This window comes from Glycine max, chromosome 8, assembly GCF_000004515.6.
Source record: "Glycine max cultivar Williams 82 chromosome 8, Glycine_max_v4.0, whole genome shotgun sequence".
NCBI classification, from domain to species: Eukaryota; Viridiplantae; Streptophyta; class Magnoliopsida; order Fabales; family Fabaceae; genus Glycine; species Glycine max.
Window position 1 is genome coordinate 867,894 of NC_038244.2, and position 26,451 is coordinate 894,344.

Here is a 26,451-nt window from a genome sequence, read left to right on the forward strand (position 1 = left end):
TGATTTGGATTTAGAAGTTTTGGCATGTTTAATGCGCGTTACACTGAGTAGATACAGCATGGTACAACAACTAGTAGAGTGTATCATTCTAATTTCTAAAAATCCACCGGAAAATATGAAAAAGTATTTATTTATATTTAATTTTTGAAAAAATCAACACAATGTTGTACGGTTGACATATAACTTTGTTATTTAAATATAGATTAGAATTTTTTTCATTTTGTTCCTTTTAAGTTTCAAAAGTCTTTTTTTGAATCATTTATATTTTTGAAGAAGTTTATTTTTATCTTTTTTAGCAAAAAAACATTAAATATGTTAACAACATATTAATTGAAACAACATATTTATGTTAGTATTGTTAATTTCATATACACATATACTTATGTTTTGTGCGATTTTGATCCCAAGTTTTAATTGCATATATAATTAAATCTTATAGGTATCACAATATTATTTTGATCCCTCCGGCCATCAAATTTTATTAAACATTTAATTGAATGTCAATGGATGGACCAAACTCGAATAATAGTGTGATATCTTAATAACTTAATTTACGCAATAAGAACCCAATGATTAAAATTGCACAATCATACTGAAAACTGTAGTTAGACCTGAAAACAATTATTCATAAGATATAACTTACAATTGTATAAACAAGTCAGATGGAGTTAAAAAAAAAGTCAGATGGATAAAACCTTACATGTTTTGTTAGAATTGAAAATCACAATATCAAGCAATATGCTTCTGTATCCTTTCAACTTCTAATTCATGTTTAAGATAACCTTTGTGTTTAAAGGTAGAGAAAATGCCGCGCCCCGCTGTGAAAAAGGTAACCAGAAGCGAAAATTTTGCGAAGAGCTTCAACCTTCCGGTGGCCTACTTTAAACCTTCAAAAGTTTATGTTTTATGAACTTGAGACATATATTAAACTAAATTTGTAAGATAGCTTCCTAGGCTTTATACACTTTGTATAATTATCACGTGTGGATGTTTACGTACAAGTGGATGTTTGCTTATCAACGAAGGATTTTTTGATGATTGCCCAGATCCAAAAATCTGACATCTATTATAAACCATATTATACGTATTTATTTATATGTCTGACAACCATAATGAAATCGATCGGTAAAAATAGAATATAGAATGAAATTTTGATCCAAACTCCATAACTCTACCCAGTGATAATGAATTTGTATAGTTTAAGAGATAGTTATGGGTAAATAACTGTTTTTCTTTTCTTCTACCTATTTATTAAAAAGGTGAAGGTGATTAACAAGGAAATTATTTCCGTGCATATCAACAAATTAAAATCACTTAAATATTCATAGTTATATATAATCATAAAAGGAATGATTATAAAAAAATCATAAAAAGAATGCTAATGACACTTTTTTTTATACTTTATAATCATAATAGATTTAAACCAATCACATAAAAATCGAGTGTTATAAAAAGAGTATGTAAGAAAGTGTCTTATCATTTCTCTAATTATAAGTATAAAGTAAGTTGTCGACAAATTAAACTTTGTTTCAAAAAAATAAAAAATGTTAATGAAATTATTTTTAAAATTGTTTATTTTATATTTTAAGAAAGTTCCATGAATGATTATTGTATTAATTCTCTCTCCTCACTGCAGATAATCCAAATCCTATAAGAATATCTATCTCGTGATGATTATTGATTACTGTAAAATTACTAATTAATTAGTTGTAAATATACTGTTTATTAGGAGGTTTAAATAACTAAACATATTTTATAAAACTTCTCAAATAATTTTATCATAAAAATAATCTACTTGAGAACAAAAGATCGATTTCCTATACACTGCAAAGCTCCTTAGTAACTATCATAATGCAGAAGGCTAAGTTCAAGCCTCCTTTTGCCTATTGACTCTCGCAATGAAATCATCAACCTTTTTGTTCAATTCATCAGAAGAAGAAGAAGGAATTAAGCTTTGTTCATCTCCTCCATCATCTAGATTCTCCTCCTCTTTGGATTCTTCTGTAGCTTTCTCAATCCACCCTTTGTTCATGTCCACATTTTCCACAACATGTTTCTCCATTAATACTTAGTTTTTGTGAATGTGACCTCTGATATGAACTCGATGGCAGTAGCTAAGTCACGGTTTAATTACACGTCTCACTGGTGACTTACTGACTGTAGATTTAACAAGAGAACAATTACAGTGCGCACTACGCAAGTTTCTTTATGTTCTGCACATGTCATCGACACAAATTTATGAAAACGATGATGATAATGATTGCTTTGTGTATTTCCATGGAGATAAACCCTCTCTCTATATATGTACTCAAATTTATCTCAGAAAAAGTTTACATTTTATGATGAGTACAGAACAACAAAAATACGCTCCAATAATTTGGTTAAATGATACTACTGCGGCATGCTTACCGTTAAGTGTCAATTTTGATAAAGCAAACCAATTTGTCCTGTTTTCGATCGAAAAGTTTGTAGTTGTAGTTATGGGTATTTGGAAGAATTTATTTAAGTTTTGCATTTTTTTTATATAGTTTTGAATTTAATTCCTTGAAATAAACAAATAATTATATCATATGTAACTAAAATTTCGTATTTCAGATAAACTTGAATAAAACCCACCCATTATCAGCTTCGAGGCTGTGCATGCATGACAGTCACCTTAATTTCGCAATACGAAATAGAGAATCATAACTATAATCATGTGCCAAATCAATCAATTAACAAAACCAGATAGAGGAAGAAAACAATAAAGTTAACAATACGAAATAGTCATCTTAATTTCGCAATACGAAATAGAGTATTTGCTTGATGACCTAGTCATCTTATTAGCTTTATTTGTCAGTGCAAAGTGCCATGGCTCTTGAGATACGCAGGGGCCATCTTTTTTTAATGGTAATCTGCAAAAGTTAACAAAAAGCAATTTGGTTGGCGGGTACGGGGCCCCTTCCCTTCAAGAAAGGAAAACTATCATATCAGAAGAAAAGAAAACTCATCATGAAACTGCCAGCGGCTCCATTTATTTGAGAGAATTAATTCCCTTAAAATGGGAAAATTATAAAACGAGAAAGTGCATGACATTGATTTGATGTAATTTAAATTTATAACATGTTAATTTCTTGTCTTTCTTATGGATAATGATATGTTAATTTCTTTGATCATATAAAATATTTTAATTTAAATTAACAATATGAATCATCTGTTTTAATTTTATTTTTCCCTCATTGGATACTAGTGGAAAGCTGGTAAACATTGTTATGTCTGTGGACAATCTGCTTACATTTTCTTTATCAATGTAGTTGAAATAGAATGATAGGGCACGTAATTTGTAACAGCAATTAGAAAGTAAAAAAGTCGATCCTAAAGAAATGGACACAAAGTGGAATACCCCTCATGGGGCCGGTGATTTGATTCCTTACTATAGATCTAGAAACTAATTCTAATGAGAAGTTAATTACTTGTAAGCCGTGTCTTCATTGGATATGCATTTAAATCAAATAGACAAACACTCCTGTATATATTTTTCAAATGACCTTTTATTAAATTGTGACATAAGCCACCACACATGATGTTTTTATTAAAGATTAAAATAAATTCAATTAATTTAACTAGATAAAAAGGGAAGCTGATCCCATAATCAAATATCAACATCTCATGAGTCTTCATTCAAATTAAAGCCACCCACTGCCGAGCCAGCATTCACCTCACCACTGTCTTTCCAATTCATTATGTATCATGCATCCTGTACGAACCCTTCTGTTCTCACCATCATAACACAATTCCACATATAGCATCAGAAATCCAAAACTCTAAACCCCGTCGACTAAGCAATTCATTTCAATTTTATTAGAAGAAATTATTATATGAATTTCTCTGAATAAATTAACTTACTCTCTCCGTTATGTGTTTCCTAACATGTGGTCTCACGAACCTTTCATACAAGACAGCAGCACCTTTGAATTGCGGCAAAATTAGCCATAACACCAGAAATAACTTCACGTCGCCCCAAATTGGAATCCTGCAAATTCAATTCATTTTTTCTTAATCAAGGGAAGCAAGCTAACAGAAAACTACCTTTTCCGCCAAATTCATTTTGAACTCTAGCAGATTTGTAACAAACTTTGTAACTGCTTTTGTGTTAGTTTCTGCATCTATTTTCAATCTGTATATAAGTTCCTTTTGCTCAATGAATAAGACAAAGCTTGTTTTGATCATCTTGCTCAATTTCTTTGCTTTCTTGTTCATAAGCTTTTACTCTTATCTTCTCGAGCAATCGCCTCTGTTTTTCTTTATCTTGATGGCTACTGCACCTAATGTGCAGATCTGTGCGTGGTGATTCTCTAGTTCAAGCTTGATTTGTGACATTTTTTACTAGATAATAGAATATACATATATGTAATGTAACTGAATTTCATACAATAAATTAATCAATGTCAAACCCACCACTTCAAGAGAGGTTGGAGAACAATTTCCACGAGGGTGAGTAGCGAATAAATGATCCAATAAGCAAGCCACTGCTTTTCATCCAATCTAGACGGACCCTCTATTGCAACCACCGAAGCATACCTATAATTGTATAAAGGAGAAATTAATTTAATAAGTTCTTATTACACTATATATATGCTGCTAGAATGTGGCATGTCATATATATATATATATATATATATATATATATATATATATATATATATATATATATATATAGACACTCAATACTCACAAAGGGTACAATAACGACGTCGCTGGCCTGCAAAAAATGGAATGTATAGGAATTAATTGATAATTCAAGATATTGATGAATGAAATGACGAAAACATAAGAAATGCATCCATAACAAATTGTCACACATACCCAGCAAGGGAACGAAGTGCCTTAGCCAAGTTTGTCACCTCAGACTGGGCCATTTCTAGGTTTGATCTCAACTCAACGTTTTAAAAGAAAAATTAGGAGTGGAAGATCCTTAGAGAAAGTAAAAAGTTGGAGTGTTTTGATCGAAAAGGGTACAATGTTAGAATGTGCAGTTTCTTCTTATATTGTTTCTAGATTCTGATTTTAATTTGTAATAGATGCAAATATTGTTTCTAGATTCTGATTTTAATTTGTAATAGATGCAAGGGAGCATGCGCATGTGAGAGAAATAAAAAAGGATGTAATTTAGCACCAGATTCTTAAAGTAACGAGTCATGCTTTAACATGCTTCACTTTCGTGATCATCTCAATTTATTTTCAGGCAATCAATAATATTGAATTTGAAAATCTTCAAAAAATATGTTTAGATTTAAATGTCAAAATCATATAATTTCTCAATATTTAAATAATACATGTTATTAGTTGGTCACGTTGGTAATAACTTGATTTAACTATAAATCAAATTTAAATTTTAATATATTTATTGGTCACCAAGAAATATAATTCAATTAAATAATGTGAATATTCAAACAAGACATTCAACATCTTTTATAACTCAAGCTTTTATAATCGTATTTTCTTATACTTTAAATCTTTTTTTATTATTTAGATTATATTTAAAAATATTTTATAAATTTAATTTATTCTAAAATATTTAAAAATAAAAAAATAATATATATTTTAGATATTATTTTTGTTATGATCAAATTTATAATAAGAAAATTTTAAATATATTTTCATATATAAATTTTTAATAATTACTTTTCTGATAAAAAGTTTTAAATATATTTATTAATTTGAAAAATGTATTATAATTAATTAATATTAAATTGATTAGTATTACAAAGTTTTCTTGTTATTAGTAAATTATAACTAATCCAGTAATTAAATATTTAATTCTAATTATATGTAATTAAGATTGTTCATCTTTTTATTTTATTATTTATTAATTATTTGAGTTGAATTTAGTTTTTATTTTAAATTATAAATGTATTTTTTATTCATTCATTTGTATGTTTTGCTTCTTTTTTTTTCTATTGTCTAACTTTTATTGCCATTTGTTGTTTTTTCATCTCATTCATTTTGCACTTTTTAGCACTACTTTTTAATTTTTTTTTTCAATTTCACAGGTGTGACAAATAGTGTTCTCCTTGGCTAATGATTTCTCTCATTTTTTCATTTGTCACATGACATTGAAAGAAAAAATGTTTTATGCATTATCCTTAGAATAATGTTAAAATTGATCTTTTTTTTTAAGATAGTGGGCATAATAATATGATAGAGTGCATGTATGGAACAAAACAGATAATTATAATTACTAATGATGTTAATTAATGTTTTGAATGACGTGTATATATATATATATATATATATATATAATATAAAAATATTATTCCGTTTGTGAATCTCTAACTTTTATCTTATTCATCTTTTAATTAGGGTCACAAATATATATTACTAGCAATTAGAGATGAAAAAAATATGCATTAAAATTTATTATGAATTAAAAATAGATATAGTTTAACGAGTATTTATATTTAAGAGTAAAAAATTATTTTTCATTGTATTTGTTTATTAACGAAACACAAGTAACTCAAATATATGGATACATGTAATTTGAAATTACTGGTATAATTTTAATTATGTATATAAGTTAAGTTACTCTAATATAATTTTAGTATAAATATAAAAATTTAAAATTATTTACTTTTAGAATAAATATATTTTTTTAAAAGTATTTGTTTTAATATAAAAATATGTTATAAATTTGTTTGTTTTTAATTTAATTTATTTTTAGTTTTAATGTTATCCTTGCAAGCATATCCATACATACACACATATACGAGCACAAGAGATATATCTAAATATATGTTTAAAATAAAAACACATTATAAATATATTAAAAATTATAATAATATAAATATTTGTAAATTGTAAACTTAACAGCTGCATGGGACAGGAGTTATTTCACTAGTTTTTGTTTAATAATAAAATAACAAGGGTTCTTTGCCCATAACATAAGCCAAGTGTGCACGTTTCTGAACGTCAATTGGTCGGTGAACATGATAATTAAGCAATATCATTTGAGGGATGGGTCAATGTCTCTAGGTACAAGCTTCAACCAGGCTCATGAATAATACATCAAACATGGTCCAACAAGATTCGTACCTTCTATAAAATGGTTCAACATTCTCTAAAAACAAAGGCTAATAATACGTATATAAAATATGGTCCAACAATGCATTGATTAGTTGGTCTAGTAAAGAAGAAAGGCAAATAAAACCCATACATGGTATGGTCCAACAATGCATTGATTAGTTGGTCTAGTAAAGAAGAAAGGCAAATAAAACCCATACATGGGACTGTAGGCCTCGGCCCAATTCTAATGTCAAGAGATTTCTCGCTTTTATTTTGCCTTCATTTCTCGTCTAGATGATACATTGTGGTCCTTCCCAATTAAAAATATACAGTGCAGGATGTGCATCGTATTCTACATTACTAGTATTTTCTAGATAGCCATATCTTTCAACATGTAGAAATAGATTTAAATATGTTGTGACCAATGTTAGTAAACCGGTTGGTCCATTCGATTTACATCTTAGATTAAGTATGTGTTCATAATTTGGTATTGAAACCTATTGTATGATACTCATTTGAGTCTGTTGAGTCACTTTAAGGCTCTAGTGCATTCACCTTAAGCCTCAGTTTTTATAGTCTACAGTGCGTGCACAAGCTGTTTTTCCAAGTTTTATTGGATTTCACACACACCCAAGTATGATTTGGACCAATTCGTGAAAAAATGTCATAGACATCTAGCAATATTATAATTGATAGGAGACAAAACATTACTCAATGCCAAAAAACTAGCTTAATTGGGAAGATTATCCTCTTGCATCCAAGACAAAAACATCAGTAAGTGGGCCATCATTCAAACTTTTAGATTGATTATGATATACCATATTCCACATCAACCTTTGATAAGCCAATTGAGAGTAAAAGATGACTTGGAGGACACTTAATAGGGGTCATGACAAGTTATTTGTTTCTCTTAGAACCTGTATCAATTACTTCAAGAATGCAAAGGTATGCACATATTAATGTTCCCAATTACCTCTCACAATTCACAAGATGTCCTCTCTCTTTGTCTCATTTTTTTTATTTATAGGCAACATGTCTTATTTGTTTAACCAAGTAACCAACTAATTACCAACATAACTAAGTAATGAGTATCTATCAATTTCATTTACTATATATGTCAGGACCATGGAATTATCAATTAATTTGCTGTTAACCAAAACAAGTTGTTTATGATGAAAGCTGAACAACTGGCCAGCATTAGAAAGTGATAGGACCCGAATGAAGTGATGAATAATAATAGCCAACATTTTCTGTGGTGCAGTCACATAAATCTTCCACCACCTATTCTCATATCTTGTCATTCTATATTCTATATCAGTAGTGATTTGCATATTATCTGAACTTTAGATAAATTTTCACAAGGGTTTATGATTGCGATATGAGTCTATTTTTTCAGTTTTCCATCCACCCCATTTACATGCGTATTTGTAACAAGTGTTTGCATTTCATCCGATTGCTTTTTCAACTACACAAAATATGCACCTTTTACTGTTAGAGTCTACAGGTATTCTCTATAGGATACTCACACAAACTGACTAGAATCATTATAAATGTCAAAACTTTGGTTAAAGTGAAATAATCATGCACAATTCACATGATCAGTGATACAAAATCTGAACATTTAGTTTTATAATTTATAATTAAAATAATTAATAAACAGATAGGATAAAAAATTATACAAATCATTAGATTATGACTGAACCAATTGCTTTTTCAATTGTAGGGAATCATGCCCTATATATGTAGCTAGCAATGTAGTAACGCTAGTGGACAGGGCAACAGGTTGGTAGTATCTCTCATCAGCCGAATCTTGACCCTCTATGGGTCCATTCCATCCATTCATGTATGACCTATCTGAGTGCCTCTTCCTACTCCTTCTGTGTAAGTAAAAAGATATCGATTTCATTGGCGATTCTAGGATATTACATAACTGTTGTACGATTGTACTGAATCAACAAAATATTAACAACGCATATGTGTCAATTTTAGACAATATATAATTCTTATCTATCAATCACTGCAGGTTCATGTCTAACCACCATAAAGCATGATCTACGAAGAATGGAAACAGAGAAATTCAACCACCAAAGACAAACAGACATGAAGGACGGGGAAAAAGGTATTTACCCTTAATGAAAACTCACCAGGGGTGGGGACTATATTATAGATCAGAAACATAAAAGAGATTCCATTATGTCATCTGTTGCTTTAATTTTATATTATTGCCATATCCTGTGCCATTTCAAATCACCAATCACAAGCACATAAGAAAAGAAGTAGAACTTATTCCACCAGCAATTGAAAACTATTTTGAACCCGTCATCTTGTCAAAAAGTGTAATCGATGTAGACAATGAAATTTATGGACACCCAGAAGCAAGCAATTGATAAATAATTCTCTAATTAATTACTAAATTACTATCAAATATCATGGCTCTGAAGGTTCTCTCTGTGGTTGTCAAACTGAGCATTCACATCCAACCAAACTCTGATAAGACATGTGACACTGAATAATTGATAATTGCATCTCCACGTTGATCCAACTTCTCATAATGGAATATAATTAAAAGTGCCCCACCTACAATTTATCTTTCATTACACATTTATGATAAAATGAATAAGACTTTCAGTTGACTTCAAAATATGGATGATGATATTTATTTATTTTCAGTAATATGGTATTCGAATTCGAACTGATATAATTTTTGTTTTCTCAAATAGAAAAGAAAGAAAGTGGATTACTGCAATTCAAATTGAAGTGAAATGGAGATGGAGCTCAATTATTTCAAAAACGACGGAAATCGTAAAAAGCTACACTTCTCTCTATCTTAAAATGCCTCCTTTACTTTTTGTATGTACGATTTGGCTCTTTTTTGTTGTTGTTGGTTAGTTTTGGGCCCACCTCTTCACTGATAATTATTACGTAGTATATAAGCTCTTGTAAAAGGTTAAATGACAAATTGCACAGTGACAGCAGCAATATGTCCTTGCCGTATAATTCTTTCTTAGAAATAAATGTAGCTCTTGTTTTCTGGCCAGATCCTCCCTACGTTTTAGAAATAACGATTAACATAGTGTTTTTTTATTTGGTAATTTTCTTATGGATTTTTTTATATTTGAAGTTTTTAATTTTTTACTGAAGTCCTCATTTTCATATTTGTTATTCCTTAACTTAACAAGATAATCCAAAATTTATTTATTGGAAGAAATTAAATAAGGTTTGCTTACTATTTGCACTTCTAACTGTGGCCTTCCCCATAAAAATAATGTTGAGATTGAAAAACACCCAAATTAAATTGGAATGACTTATACACGTTGAATCTTCTTGGAAACATAGCCTGTCGATTGACTCATTGGTTGATTAACTTAGTGTTTTGTTTAGTAGCGAGAAATAAATAGAAAAAATGAAAATAAGTGAAATAAAATGAGAAGATAACCAAAAAAATTATTTAATTCTTGTTGAATACATTTTTTCCCTTTAATTTTTTTAAAAATACTTTTTAATTCTGATGTGGTTAATAGAAATACCATGTTAATACTGTTCAAGTGAAAAAAAAATTATGATTGTTATATTGTTATGTAGTATCACGTGATTGTCATGTGAATATTTTAGAATGTTTTTCGTCATAAAAATTTAAAAGTTTATTATTAGTTTCTATGAAATTTTAATTTTGATTTAATTTTCATAAAATTCAAAAATTTAAGCTAATCTCCATGAAATCCAATTTTAGTTCTTGTCTTGTTTTAGCGAAATCTCTAATATCTTCTTCACTTACTAATGAAATTGCAACACTACTTGGTCTCAAATTTCTCTACTAATAGAGTTTTCAAAGATTGTTAATTAGAACCCCAAGTTTTCAAACTTTTTTTAACTATTGAAGAATGTTCAATAACCTGCCTTAGAGGTTTTGATACCTCTGATCTCTAATATTAGTTTGAGCGATACTATGTAATACTGTTGGTGAGGTGAAAGTGCAATTTTAATAAGAAAAAAAATTAAGAGATTTCATAATGACTAACACAAGGTAAAAAAAAATGGTTAAAATTAGGTTTTGAAATTTTACAGGAATAAAAATAATTCTCAAAAGGATATATGAAACACATGTCACAATATCACCCAAAATATCTGCATATGTATATAGTGTTGACTTTAAATTGTAACATTGTTAGTTAAATTAAACTCTTTTTTAAAATAGTTTTTATTTTTCTACTTTATTCTCATTCAGGTCTGTCTTTTCTTTAATTCCATTATTATCTATCACTTTTCCTTGTTATTCTTTTTCTTATACAATTTTCACATCTCATAGGTAAACATTATCCTCCCTAAAGATTCTATCTATATAATTGTTTTTAAATTTGATGAACGAAGTTATTAAATATATTAATCAAAATTTTATTAAAAAATCATGATAAAATATATTAGAAATTACAATGTTAACGATATTTTTTATAATAAATTAAACCCAAGTGGTGGGCATCACTACCAGATTTTGGTTGACAAAGACGAAAATGATCAATATAATGTTATGTACAACAAAAGATTTGGACCAACCAGCCATTGTAGTAGGGTGGACATCACTACGAGATTTTTACCTGTTGACCGAAGATCATCTAGTATCCTTAATTCATTATGGTAATAGTGCATTTTTTTTCTTACCATATTCAAGACCAGTTGCCTGGCCAGATCATTCCTAAGATGACATTCTTTATATCATCAAGTGTCAGATTCTGTCACCTTCAAAGTTTATCTCATTTAGCAGAAAATAACCTGTAACAGTCTGGTAAGCAACTTTCTAATTTAGTTGTCAGCATTTTTTTATTTTTCAAGTTTTAAATTCCATAACATAAATTGCTGACATAACATTTCTTTATTTGTTAGGACGTTCCAAGTAGCATGTATTATTTTTCTTAAAGACAAAGGCTGGATTCATTTGCACTTTGAGGACGTTGCAAAATGTCCGCTCGTGTTCAATCATTTGAGGAAGACACTTAAAATTGAAGTCAGATGAAAACATTTATGCGAGACCTTGTCGTTGACTGTTGACATGAAAATAGTTTTTGAATTCATTGATCCCAATGTTAATCGTGTGTTTTATTGGTCGTGTTTATGAACAATTTAGGATTTTGAACATTTTAATTATTATGAACATTTTAATTATTTCTGAACAATTTATTTATATAATAGTTGTTTTATAATAATTGTTTTATCATGTGTTGATTCTAAATTTGTTGCAACAATGTTCTTATATATAATAATTGTTTTGTCATATATAATATCATCTCATTGTTTTTGAAAAAAATTGGTCATGTTTTGAAAAACATTATTTTTTATTAACGACTAAATAATTTTTTTTATCATTGTTAAATTTAACAAATAACTGAATTAAAATGAATCATTAAAATATTTTTTTAATTGTTTTGTTTTATCATTATAATTTTTTTTAAAAAAAAAATTATAATCGGTATCACAAAAAAATGGCTGGTATTAAGAAAAAAAATTTGACGTGCGTACGGATTGACAATCCGTATGCACTATACGGATTGTTGATCCGTATGGACCATGTATGTACGTCAAATTTTTTTTTACACTCTAACAATGATAATTGACCAAAATTCATCGTATACTACTCACGAATGCATATACACCACCGAAGATCAAATACGTTTCCAAACCGCCCTTAACGGTAACAACTTACACTAAGTCACGAAAATTTTACAAAAAAAATGACTCTGCAGAAATAAAAAATTAAACCTGTTATTTACAACCAAAAATACTATAAGGGTATTTTTGATATTTTTGTAAATTGCTGGATGCCCCAAGCAATTTCGAAGAGAAGAGGGACCAATTAAATGTCACTAGACATGACAATGGGGCGGGTCGGGTACGGGTATTGTCTCCCCAATCCCTTACCCGACTCCTCAACATATTCTCATACCCGTACCCGATACCCGACGGATTTGAGTTTATTCTCCCATCCCCGTACCCGTCGGGTATCGGGTATCCCCAACCCCGTTTCACACACCATTTAGAATTTTTTTTTTTTTTTGTAAAAAAATATTAAAAATTTGATTTTAGAAAAAAAATAAATTGATTGTTAAACATTTATTTTTAACTACTTATATATCAATAAATTTATTATAACCCGTGTGTCTACATAAATAGTTAAGAAAATAATATTAAATTATGTAAAAATTTTAAAATAAAATTAACTAGTAATAAAAATTATATGCCTTTTGATTAAATTATGCAAAAATTCTAAAGATTTTAAGTGGCGGGGCGGGTTCGGGGTCGGGACGGGTCTAGTAATCTCATACCCGTACCCGTACCCGACTTTTGGTTATCGGAAAAAACCCAAACCCAAACCCATACCCGATCAACTCGAATATTACCCGTAAAAGCCGAAACAGATTCAGATAGGTACCCACATGTACAGATTTTCTTGCCATGTCTAGATGTTATGTGGTGGAGTTGGAAAGATGGTGGAATGAACCAAATGCCATGATTTGCATTGCGTCACTCTCTCGCTAATCCATTTCGATTCTTAACTTCCGCCCTATTAGAGACAAAACTTCGTAGGGTGTCAAGTCTGTAGTGTGGAGTTGCGTCAATGAGTGTGCATGGAATGGAATATTCTTTGTTTATTAGTTATTACTCGTTTGACCGCATTATCCTTGCGTTTTCTCACGGAAAAGTTATTATATAACTCAGTTTTTGAAATCATATTTAAGTTAATTAAAATATACGTAATGAGCTAAGGTTCAGGAAGAGTATATATAACTATTGATGTTTCCCAAAAAATTGTATAAGTTAAAAAATGATGAGATTTATTTGTACTATTTCTCATCATTTTTTCTTTATTTCTTTTCATCCAAACCATAGGATAGGAGAGTAGGATAATGACAACATAAGATAAAAACATAATAAATTTCTTCAATTGGTGCTCACAATATAACAGACCAAGTAATAATAAGATATAATATAAATTGTGCTAAAATGACAAATTTATTATTTTATTAAAATTACATATAATTTTCTAAAAATGAATTTTAATTTATTTTCACAAATTATGAAAATTATAAGAACATATAACTTTAACTAAATTTACACAATTATGTTTCATTTATGCAATTATTTCTTTAAAATTATAACCAAATTTTACAAGTATTTAAAATTATAATTATTATTCAAATATTTTAATGATTATTATTTTAAATTTTTAATGAAAAAATATAATTTATTTTTAATTGTCAAAATTATCTTAAATATATATAACATAATGTTGATTAAAATGAATCATCTTTAAATATTGATTAACATTAGTCATTAGTAAATTCAAATCATTGAGTTCATTAGGCGTTCACTGTAATTGACATTACTATGCTTTATTTTTCACTTCCTCAATTCTAAAATTATTATATCTTGGGTGATGCATACAAATCAAGTAACTATAAATTTTTAATGTCAAATTTTATTATACTTTGACCAAAATATTATTTTGAACTATTTATTACATCATTTAGTTGGTGGAATTTTTTTTCCAGTAATCATTATAATTAGGCTTTTTTTTTATTAAACTCAAAAGTATACATTTTTTTTTCTCATAAGTCGATTATGAAACTAATTATTCTCTTAAAAATGAGACTAATGTTAAATTTGGGATTAAGTCACATTTAAAATTCTTTGTTCTTTTTTAAGGATTTGTTCTTCAGAAGTTGAATTCGTATTCTCACCCATACGTTTACCAAATGTTGCGAAGTGAATCATATCCATTAAGGCTTAATAGAGATTATTTTAAATTGATTATACATATAACTATTAAATTAGATATGAATTAAAATAATTTATTAAACTTTTTTTTTTTATTGAAAACAAGATATTTTGATATTTGAAAGTCAAGGACTAATCATCGATTATTAAAATAAATTTAATCTTTTTTTAAAAAAATATTCTTTAGATGCACGTTCAAAGAATCAAACTCGATCTTATTTTAATAATTAAGGAATTCAGTCATCTATTAATTGATGTTCAACCTTTTGTTAGTATTAATCAACCATGTTAATCCTCAATGAATACCAACAAAATGGAACTAAATATGGAAACATGTTACAGAAGGGGCTTAAGAAATGAGATACATTTTCAATTCTAAAATGGATTTCCTTTATTGAGCCACATTTGCTAAGAGTAATATACATTTAAACTGAAACAGAGAAAGAGAAAGCAATGGTCGAAAGGCTTTAGAAATGACAAAAAGCACATTAAAATGTGCAAACTAAAATGAACGAACAGGATGAGTTAACAATTCGAATCTACAAAGTGTATTTTGCTCTCCTTTTTTATTACTTTCCCCATCTGCCCCTCTCTCCCTCGCCAAAAAGTACATATGATATGGTCACCTATTGGGAAATTTATTTAAATTAGTTCGCACATAATGCCATAACTGGAATACTCATTGATCCACCCTCAAGCCACAACTAGATCACATAGCTTTAACTATACTGCCTTAGAAGAAAACAAAAACAAAGTTCTCCAAGCTGGAAATGATCAAATTAGCATGTGAGATCGAATCTTATGCACAGGCAGTCATAAAACCTTTCCATATCGACATTTTGAGTCACAGAGAGACTGTTCCATAATCTAATATATGCTGCTATGACATGATTACGTTATGTGTCAAAACTGTTTGTTGGCACAACTCTCGACAATACTACTTTGAACATCACACACACTAACCAAAAGGCATTGCATGTGCAAATATCCGAGCAATTATGCTACTAGTTATTAGTCTTTACTCATATTATTTGGTCTATTAAACCCATATCCGAGCAATTATGCTACCAGTTATGAGTCCTTACTCATATTATTTGGCCTATTAGACCCACCAACCTGACCTACTTCCACTTTTACTGGTAGCCACTTTGTCAGAGCTCAAGGGTCTTCCTTTTCTTTTCTTTTTTCATTTTCTCCCCTTTTAAAAAAATGTCTTTTTTTAAGCCATTAAATTGATTGAATTCAACTTCAAATTTCCCTTTTCCCCTTTTGCTTTTCTTTTCCAGTTTACCAGATCACATTTTAAAAAAAGAGATAGGGGAAGGAAAATAATTTTAATGGAGGAGAAATAAGGGAAGAAACTTTGATTATATATTTTGTTTAGTTAAGAGGAAGAGAAGATAGTGATTTCAATAAAGGAAAAACTTTTTTCTTGTTTGGTTCACTTGGGAATAGGAAAGGTTTTAGAAAATAATTTATTTTATATTCTTATAATTTTGAATTTCAAAATATGTAAATATATTTTACTCAATACACTTGAAATGTTTTAAAGCATATCATCGATCCTTTCCAAGCCCTCTAATATTGAATAGGAGAAGAATTTCAATGAAGAGGAATTTTGTTTTCCTCCATTCTCATTCTCCTTTCTCTAAAAATTGAATAAAAATCTATGTACCCCTCTCCTCTAGTTTCCCCGACCAAACACTGTATATAAGTAAACAAATGGTTATTCTTATAAGATAAAACAACTCAGAATCTCTATAAAAAAATTAATAGAAGGATAATATATGGGACAAAATATGTTTTTAGGCTGTAGACTAATATTTAACTAGTCTTCATCCTTCATCTATTTATATACTACACAGAGTCGAAGAGACGAAGACCGTGAAACAATAATAATAATCACGGTGCTTTAAGTATATCTAAAAAAATTACTATCACGATGTGGTGAGCTTTTCAGCTGTGCTCATTATGGAGTGATTTTCTAATCTACCTGGGAAAAGGAGAACTACCACGCTAGGGATGAAAAAACCGTTTGATCTGTTACTCACTCAGATTGATTTTGAGGACAAGTGGTGTGGTCTTCCAAAAAAAAAAAAAGTGGCATTTTCAAGAATTTGGGTGAAACCTATACGACGAGTACTAGTCCTCTTGTTCTTTCTTTAAGATCAGCATCTTAAATTGAAATTACTCGGAACAATACAAAAAAGTTAAAATTAATTGATTATTTTTTATAAAAAAAGAAGAAGATACTAGTACTATGTTAATTTTAGCTTCATTTAATATGTTCCAACCTAATCCTACCATAATATCAACATTTTATTTTTGAAAATGTGACCCTCAATTTTGGTTTCTTTTATGGTTTCAATCCTATCAACTCCATTTATTAAGGGAAAATAGAGGGAAATGAATTGTCAAGGAATTCCCTGCATAAGAATTTGGATATCATCTCTTAGTCAATGAATAGATATAATAAAAAAAATCTTAAAAAAATGTGTCCTTTGATCAAAATAAAAGGTAAGATAAAAGTGTTGAATGTTTGAGAGAATGAATTCAATTATTTAATTTATTTTTACAAGAATTCGGTTGTGAGGTCTACTGCATATTAAGCGAGAAAGAAAAGGTAGGTATCTCGATGAGTTTTGTATGGGATATTTTATGATATTTATCTTGTTAGAAATCATTTAATCAATTAAAAATTAAAAGTGTTTAAGTATGTAAAAATATATATTTTAGTTGAATACCAAATTATGTACACATTAAAAAAAATCATGTCAAGGTGTAATCACCGTGCTTGACTATGTTAGGAAAAAATCAATTTAATGAGAAACAAAATGTGATTGCGTTTCTTAAAAAAAAGTCATTAAGTTCTCTTTAAAAAAAAATAGTTTCTAAATATACTATTTTATATGTTTTCTTTCCTTTCGATTGTTTAATGATACTATTTTACTTTTATTCTTTTGTTGCAAATGGTATTTTATAATATATATATATATATATATATAAGTTATGTTTACGTAATTTTTTTTAAGGTTTTCTATTTATCAAAATTTTAATTTCATTTGTGAATATAGAATATAATTGAATTTATTGCAGTAATAATTAAATAGATAACAAAAATAATAATTAATTTGAAATATTAATAAATAAAACTATTACTAATATTTTTTTAATTATAGCAACAAATAATTCAAGAGAAGGCATATTTTAAAAGTGAGATAAAATTAGAAGAAAAATGCTTATTTAAACTAATTATGTTTATATAATTCAAAAAAGTCACATAATATTCATTCCAAATTTCCAGTAAGTCGACATATGCGCAAGCCTATATGCATTGGAAACATTTACCCGAGAAATAATGATACAACAATCACTTATATATTAGAAAAATGATACAGTACGCTATAAATCGACGAAAACTTTCATATTTTGTTTTTCCCAAAGTCATATGTTTTTTTTATCAATGGATCTTTTCATATTGAAATTTCATATAGTAAAAATATAATGTACAGTGACAAATTTGTATTCATTTCTCTTTATAGAATACTCATAATTTTATTTTTTTGAAAAAAAAAACTTGCCTATTTAATTTTTACGAGAAAAGAGATTAACACACAAAATTTATATAATGTGGTAATGTAAAAATTCAAATTGAAAGTATTTATTCATTTTTGCTGGAGCTCATTATTTTGATACAATCTTAATTAATTCTTTCATAAAAAAAATTATCAACAAATATTAATTATTAATTTTTTTTTATTAATGAAAAAATCAAGTTCATGACTTTTTTCTCGAAAGCTCATTACTTTTGTCGGAGCTCAAAATTTATTTTTTATTTTTCCTAATTTCTCGAAAGTTCATACTTACATCATAATGGTTATCTATAATATTATAAAGTAATTTTACTTTCTTGATTAATTAACATTGTTAATAGTTTTTAAGATTATTATTACAAAATTTAATAAATGTATCTTATATGTTGAATTATAATTAATAAATAATATAAATTTTATAATATCAGTATTTCAAAAGAACTATGTTTAAGCTCATATATATTCATCTGTTATCATAGGTTTGCACTTACTGGATTCTCCCAACCTCGTCCCACCATCCCTCCAGCAATGTTCACCGATTTTCGGCGGCAGTGCACTCTTCACAATTCGCTTAAACTTCATCTTCTTTTTTCATAAATCATAGAAAGATTTGAAATGTTATTATTGTTCACATTCCATATGCGATGTCTTGGAGCTCCAAAGAATCCACCTTTGTGAATCCTCTTTTTCAAAAATTGGAATGCCAAATTTCCCTTTTTGGTTGTTGAAATGTTCTCACCTGAAAAAATGGAAATAATCGCACACTCACTCTCCCACAAAAACATCCCACCAACGTTGAAGTCGAATCCAAGAGTCGCACGGAAGACCCTGCTGCTTCTTTCACTGCCACTCCCCGTCGCGACTTCTTTGGTTGGAGGGAGGGATGGTGAGAATCTAGTGTGTGTTAACCTATGATAACAAATAAATCTAATAATTCAAACTACTTGTACACATTGGTTCACTTATCAAAAGTGATCCACCCTAGCAAGCTCAATTACACTCTCAAGTTTAAGATCCAATTTGGTCCCACCCACAAAGTGTAGGCCCAAATACTATTAGGTCTAGTTACCCTATTGTTATTATTGTTTTTTTTTTAATAAGTTAAAAATGGTAGAATCTGTTTGTATTTTTATTATTTGTTTTCACTCATTTCTGTCTTTTTTATCCATTTTTTTTAACCAAACAACTTTACTTGTTTTTTTTTTATCTATTCTTTATTTTTTTAACCAAACAACTTTGCAACTTTATTTCTGTCTTTTTATTTTTTATTTTCATTTACGGAAGAAAGGCAGTTGTAAGTGCATATTTTTTAATGTATAAAAGGAATAAATGCGTATTTTATCCTAACTTGTTGATATAGTACGCGGACAGACCTCCTCCAAAGATGGTCAAGGACAAACAACATGCAAGTGAAAAAGAAAGTAAAATATCTCTCTTTTTTCTCCTTAAAAGGTTAAAAAAAATTACAATGTAAAGAAAGGAGAAACTGGATTGTTGGAAACTAAAAAGAGGTGCTAATAAAAGAAGAACTGTAATTACTTTCACTTATATTTCCATATACATATTAACAACAATTTAGGAAAAAAGTAGAGGCATTACAAAACTCTACAGCTTATCTGTAGATTTCATTTAACTTTTTGATATTAGGGGAAAAGTACAGAAGAAGAAGGAGTAGGGCACATCTATCTCAGGAGGCAATGCCAATCAATCACTCACTCAAATTCCATAATTCCCCCAAAGTTCCAGTATTACCCCTGACATTCCACCATTTTTACATGACAGAACAGGCATTGGGGTTCTCATCACTGAAGATCTGAGGCGGGTACGATGGTCCAGGGTAGGAGGCATAGAACTCCATGCCATACCTCGGTGGTGGGTTGTAATAATACTCACTCTTTTTCAGCTCCAACACTGCGGTTTCTTCTTTGGATTCCTCTTCTGCTTTGGCTTCACCCTCTCCCTTTTTCTCCTTGTTTTCTTCTCCCTCACCACTCCCCTTCTCATTCTTCTTCTCACCTTCTTCCTCTGCTTTCTTCTCTTCTTTTGCTTCTTCTTCTTCTTCTTCTTCTCTCTTCTCTGGCTCTTCCTTCACTATCACTGCATGCTTCCCTGTCCTCTTGTACACGTGCTCTACCAACTTCGCTGTCTCGAACACCCCCTTCACGCTCACCTCCGATTTCTTTAGATCCGGTTCCGCTGATTCCACCCCTGCCATCATTTAAATGAAATTCAACTCACAAAATGTGTGACTTATAGCTAGTTGGTCCACTTTAATATTTTACTATTGAGTTGAATAATCTAAGACTAAGAGAATCAAACTAGAAAACCGATTATGAAAGATAATTGTAATTTTTTCTGAAACTGAATCAATCACAGAATAAAATCCACAAATTCCTCACGGGATGGTACCTTGAATTCCACGGAAAAAAAATAAACTTTTATTAACAAACAAAAACACGTTACACACGTACAAACCTTTCATTTTCTCGATGCGTCTCTTGATTTCCTGGGCGCAAGCTTCGCAATGCATGTGAACTTTAAGAACAACCGTTATAACCTGAGGCTGCATATAAAGTAAAATGATTTTCAATGAGCTGAACAGAAAGAGAAAAAAAAGGAAAGGAAATTAAATTAAATGAACCTCTTGTTTATTCTCCTCTGGTTTGGGCTTTTCTTCCTCCTGGGGTTTTTTCGCCTCCTCCGCGGGTGGCTTTGGAATCGGAGAGAGAAGTTCAACCTTTCTATGGCTTTTCCTCTGTACTCTCTCTAGAACCTTCAGCGGATCCGCTTTTTCTCCTTTCACGACCACCTTGTGAGACTTACAATCTGTGAGTATATCTTCGACCCCTGAAATTCAGACAAAGTCCAGAATCAGACAACATAGGAAAACAAAAGTTTCCAAAAAACGAAAACATCCCATGTAGTCAAGTCTCGCAAAGGAGTTAGTTGCTCGCAACCAAAAAAAGAAGTTACACTGAAACAAAACTGGTTCTGACCTGGGAATCCTTTGAGGGAGCGACGAACCTTGCGAGCACAACCTTCACAATGCATGAACACTTTAAGCACGATTTCTGGCGGCGCAGATTTCTCCTTGAATTTCTTCTCATCTGATTTTTTCTCTTCTTCTTTCTTTTCTTCTTCTTCTACTTTTTTCTCCTCCACTTTGTTTTCTTGGGATTTTTCCTCTTCCTATTCAGAACACAAAAAAAAAAGAAAAATCAGGATCCGAAATGATACAATGATGATAATCGAAGAAAAAAAAAAGAGAAAAAGAGAATAGTTATGCAGACCTGACCCATTGGCGTTGAATTGGTGTTCAATGCTGCAGATTGGTGTTCAATTGGTGTTCAATGCTGCAGAGATAAGCTTGCTGCTGTTAGTGGATTTTTCGTTCTTTATATATGTGTAAGTGTGTGGGGGTCCTTTCTTATATATGCCTCAATTTCTTTCAAGAGGCACGTGCGACGCGGGGAGTTCCTGCTTCCAACACATGGTACTTGGTGGTGGTTACGCTGAGTCTCATTGCAGCATTACTTGCTTGGGCAATTTTGGAAATCTCTAGAACCCCTTCTCTCATCTACTGCTCCTTGGCTATATTTGAATTCAACGGAACAAATTTTTCAAATATTATAATTACTAGCATTTAAAGAAATTTAATTGTGAAAAAAAAAACATTCAAGAAATTTACAACAATCTGGGTTGGTCAGTCAAAAAAAAAAAACAATCTGGGTTGGTTACAGAATACAGAATAGAAATTAACTTAGCACCGGTTACATCTTTTGACTAGAATATATTCAAGGTTGTTGCACTGAGAGAAAAAAAATATTCAAGGTTGCTTCATTAATTTAAATAACGGTTGTTCACGAAGGTTACTTGCAGTTTATCAGGAAGGGCGCGGGGGTATAAGTGTATAACGCCAATGAATTATATCATGTCTCAGGTAATTTTGACTCACTGAGCTGGACATAGATATATACTATTAGATTCATGGACGGGTCCAGTACCAAAAAAAAAGAAGATCTGTACCAAAAAAAAATTCTTATTGAGAATATTTATAAGGATATGTAAAGTGTAAAATAATAATTTTTAAGCACTTAATTTGGATTATTTTAAATTTTTTATGATTATTTATTTTTAAATTATAAAAAAATTAAAAGTTGAGGCCTAGAACTCTCTTGCTTTAGTGACTCAAATTGTGTCGGCCCTCTAGTGCTATAAACTTGATGAAAATAAGGTAACAAGTGGTGGGACATTTGGGCAAGTGCTTGGAAGTTGAACTTGATTGGAACATAAATTACCGAATGAGTAGTGTCACATTGTGAAAAGTTGTAAATTCTATTTTAGCTACCAAGTTCTCTACACATGAGATAAATTAGTTCTTATATATTTAGAATTTCATATCATACGTTAATAGTTGAATACCTTTGTGTAAATTTGAATTTGTTATTAATAATTACTAGTTAATTACTTTGAACATCTTTTTTTGTTTTCAGAGTAAATTAACCACCTTGAATTAAGTTTGAGTTATATATATATATATAGACACACACACGAGATTACATTATTTTCCATAGTAGGAAAAATCTTGTTCGAATCTATACTATAAACATTAAGAGTCTTTTATATATATATATATATAGTTACGTATAATATTTTGCTTTCTGAACTAATTCACCTCATTATATTTTCAATCTGTAGCATATAATCATAAATGATAATTTAAAATATAGTTAAAAATGATATAAAAAATTATAGTCATCCTAACTAATTAGAGTAAAATTGTCACTTCTTTAAAAAAAAGAGTAAATTTTTCACTTACGAAGAATAATACATATCGTCTCAAACCAAAAAGAAAATGGTATACAATGACTCAATTAAACGTGTCAATTAACCTCATTAAAAAAATGATATACAATAACTCTTCTTAACTAATGTAATTTTAAAACATAAGTTATCTAAAAATAATAAATAAATCAAAACATATTTTTTTCAAAAACTAGAAATAGGCATACAATAGTACTCCCGTATATTATCATGGCCTGATTTTTTTCATGAAATCTCTTTATATGAATATATGACTAAACGTTAAATTATGACAGTACGTTCCATTATTTATTTGTTAGCCTAAAAGAATTTAGGCTAAATTATAATTTTTTATCTTCTATAATATTAAATTCATAATTTTAGTCATTTTATTTTTAAATTAAGATATTTATTTCGTTGTTTTTAAAACAAACAATTTTGTTTCTTATTAATCGTTAATTGAACATAAGTCAACTAAGACATTTGTTTTTTCTTAATTAACTATATTAATAATATTTTCTATTTTCTATGTATCGTTAGTTAAAGAGTTATTATTTTTTAAAAAATTATCAAAATTTATAAATTAAAAAATATGTAATATATAAATCTTTTTAATCTTATTTTATATCATTTTATGTTTTTTATTTTGAATAGTTATATATTTTTATTTTTATTTTATCAATTTATAATTAATTTTCATAAATATTAATATGTAAATTATATACATAATTTTTTAAAAATTTATTTTAATATACAAATTATTTTTACTCTAATTGTTTCTGTAAAATTATTTATAGACAAGATAATAAATATTTGTGTTGTTTAGTTAATTATATTAACATTATTTTTTATGTATCATTAGTTAAAAATTATTATTTTTTTCAAATGATCAAAATTTATAAATTAAAAATATTTAATATATAGATATTTTTAATTTTACATAAATAATTAGAGTAAAAATAATATTTATATTAAAATCAATTTACATATTAATTTATGAAATTTAATTATAAATAGGTAAAATAAAAATAAAATTAAAAAATTATATATTAAATATTTTTTAATTTATAAATTTTGATAATATGAAAAAAATTAATAAGTCTTGACTAATGATACATAAAAAACAATGTTAATATTATTATTAACTAAATAAAATAAATATGTTAGTGATTTATTGACTTGTATATGAATAAAAAATCATGAGTTTAATTTCTAAAGTTATTTTTTATTTCATTTAGTATTTTTTTTACATGTAAGAAACTAAATTTACAATTTTTTAAAAAAATTATACCGTATCTCAGACTTAAAATGGTAAAAAAGAAAAATATCATACTCCAACTAAATTAAAAGTTAATGTCACAACTCAGTCTGACTTTTATGGCTCTAAGTAGCATATTTACCTTTGCAGAATTGGGTTGGGTCCATACCCTCAACATGACATTACATTACGTTTTTACTTTCAATTTCATGATAACATTTGACTATGGCAGCCAACCAGGCCCCTTCAGTTTCATCTTTATTCCTTCTATAAGTGAATGCCAAGTTAGGAAAAGAGGGTAAATGCACCAAATTGATTTATTCATCACTTTAATTTATCATAAGCTAAAAATTGCCAAATCAGTACGTTGACTGAACAGAGGCGTTGCTACAATATCCAATGGGGTGTACTAACAAAAGGGCCATAAAATTAAGGGGTATCATAAAAGTTGAGGGTCCTACGGATGGAGACATGGCTTGTCAAAGCGTTACATACGTATTTGTGAGTAGGGAACACTAAGTTGCAGGGTTGAGGATTACCATGTGCTTAAGTACTCTTATCACCAACCCCAATCAAAACATGAGTGCTGGACTCACATGCAGCCTCGTTAATTCAGCTAATAGCAAATCGAATACTATTAATGATTTGTTTATACAGGTTTCATCCGTTATATTAATATATATTGCCATTATATACTTTTAAAAAGAATCGATATGAAACAAAGTTTGTATCTCTTTCTGAACTGTTAATATTATAATATAAAACATAAATGAATGGGCCAACTGTGACTGACAACATGTTTCATTTCAAATTGCAAAAAAATACTAATTAGTGCATCAATAAATTTCAAAAAGATCTTTTATTACTTTCGTAAAAAAGTTCATCAAAAGGACCACCATATTTAAAAGTACTAATACATAAAGAAATTTAAAAAAAAACATCGATATTCGATCGATTCTTTTTTTTTGTAAGGTAAAAATTCTTATTTTGTTGTTGGTATATCAATTTGGGTACCCTAGGGAAGAAGGTAGGTCTAAGAGTGCATTTTCTGCAAGGGTTTGGGATGGGTTGGTGAATGACTTAATTGTTCATCACTGCAATGATAAAAGTGGTGTTCTTGTAATGGAAGCGGGTAACTAGTTTTAGGTAACGTACCTAACTTGATTAAAGGCCTTCGACATCATGATTACTAAATAGAGTTGGAGATCGAATTTCACTTAAAGACAAAGTACCACCAAATTATTCTTATCTAGCGTTTTATTAATTGCCCCTGCATTAGAAGAAGAGATGATTTTAATGTTCAAGTTTATCAGCTAGTAGCAGTCTTGAACCGAACCTTAATTTTTCCGAAGTAAAGATTGTACATTGCAACTTGTTAACATACATTGATGTAAAATGAGAGAAACTTTAGTATGATTACAGAGAAGGCTTCCTTCAAAATTCTTTATCTGAAAAGACTCAAGAAAATTCGAAGAACTTTGTTGATCACTTCACTCATTTGATTCTTTCCCCACACACACATTCACATACCATAAGAAGAAATTCTTATCGAATTCTCGATAACAGATCAATGGATAGCTCCTAAATTGATGTCATGAATTAAGATCATCTAAATAAAACAAGACAAATAAGTTTGTCAGAGAGTGTATTCCTAGAATTTTCAAGGAGTACGTTTTTCAAAATGATGGGCAATAAAGTTGACTCGAAGATGAGCTTAGGCTGATGACGTGAATGATGATATGGTGGAAAGGGATAAGATAAGGTGAATTACATGGAATCAAGATTGTTGGCTTCGATTCATAAATCATTATTATGTAAATAACAAGATAATAAATGATAGCTAAATTAAGAATGTTGCTTGTGAATGCAAGTGTGACGTGACTATTGATTTGACATGCAAAATGTTGTGTTACTATTAAGTACTAGTATATCATCATTTTGTAAATAGTTTGGTTTGGTACACTTTGGCATTTAAGCCATCAATGATGA

At 29.0% G+C, this 26,451-nt stretch overlaps 2 protein-coding genes and 1 long non-coding RNA gene across 3 annotated transcripts; 1 reads left to right on the plus strand and 2 right to left on the minus strand.

Moving 5' to 3' along the window:
• Window positions 1-3,508: 3,508 nt before the first annotated feature.
• LOC100804264 (HVA22-like protein e) lies at window positions 3,509-5,110 on the minus strand. Its single transcript, XM_003532350.5, has 5 exons — window positions 4,846-5,110; window positions 4,715-4,741; window positions 4,438-4,560; window positions 3,886-4,012; window positions 3,509-3,750 (listed from the first exon to the last, which is right to left on the minus strand). The coding sequence occupies exons 1-5, from the start codon at window positions 4,896-4,898 to the stop codon at window positions 3,721-3,723; spliced, it is 360 nt and encodes a 119-aa protein (XP_003532398.1). The 5' UTR covers window positions 4,899-5,110; the 3' UTR covers window positions 3,509-3,720.
• Window positions 5,111-8,770: 3,660 nt separating this feature from the next.
• LOC102668306 (uncharacterized) lies at window positions 8,771-10,078 on the plus strand. The gene is made up of 3 exons (XR_415360.4): window positions 8,771-8,922; window positions 9,065-9,160; window positions 9,762-10,078. It is a non-coding gene; the product is annotated as an uncharacterized lncRNA (long non-coding RNA).
• Window positions 10,079-19,919: 9,841 nt separating this feature from the next.
• Window positions 19,920-22,338, minus strand: LOC100796289 (heavy metal-associated isoprenylated plant protein 7). The gene is made up of 5 exons (XM_003532490.5): window positions 21,692-22,338; window positions 21,398-21,590; window positions 21,043-21,248; window positions 20,877-20,964; window positions 19,920-20,609 (listed from the first exon to the last, which is right to left on the minus strand). The coding sequence occupies exons 1-5, from the start codon at window positions 21,698-21,700 to the stop codon at window positions 20,173-20,175; spliced, it is 933 nt and encodes a 310-aa protein (XP_003532538.1). The 5' UTR covers window positions 21,701-22,338; the 3' UTR covers window positions 19,920-20,172.
• Window positions 22,339-26,451: the final 4,113 nt, after the last annotated feature.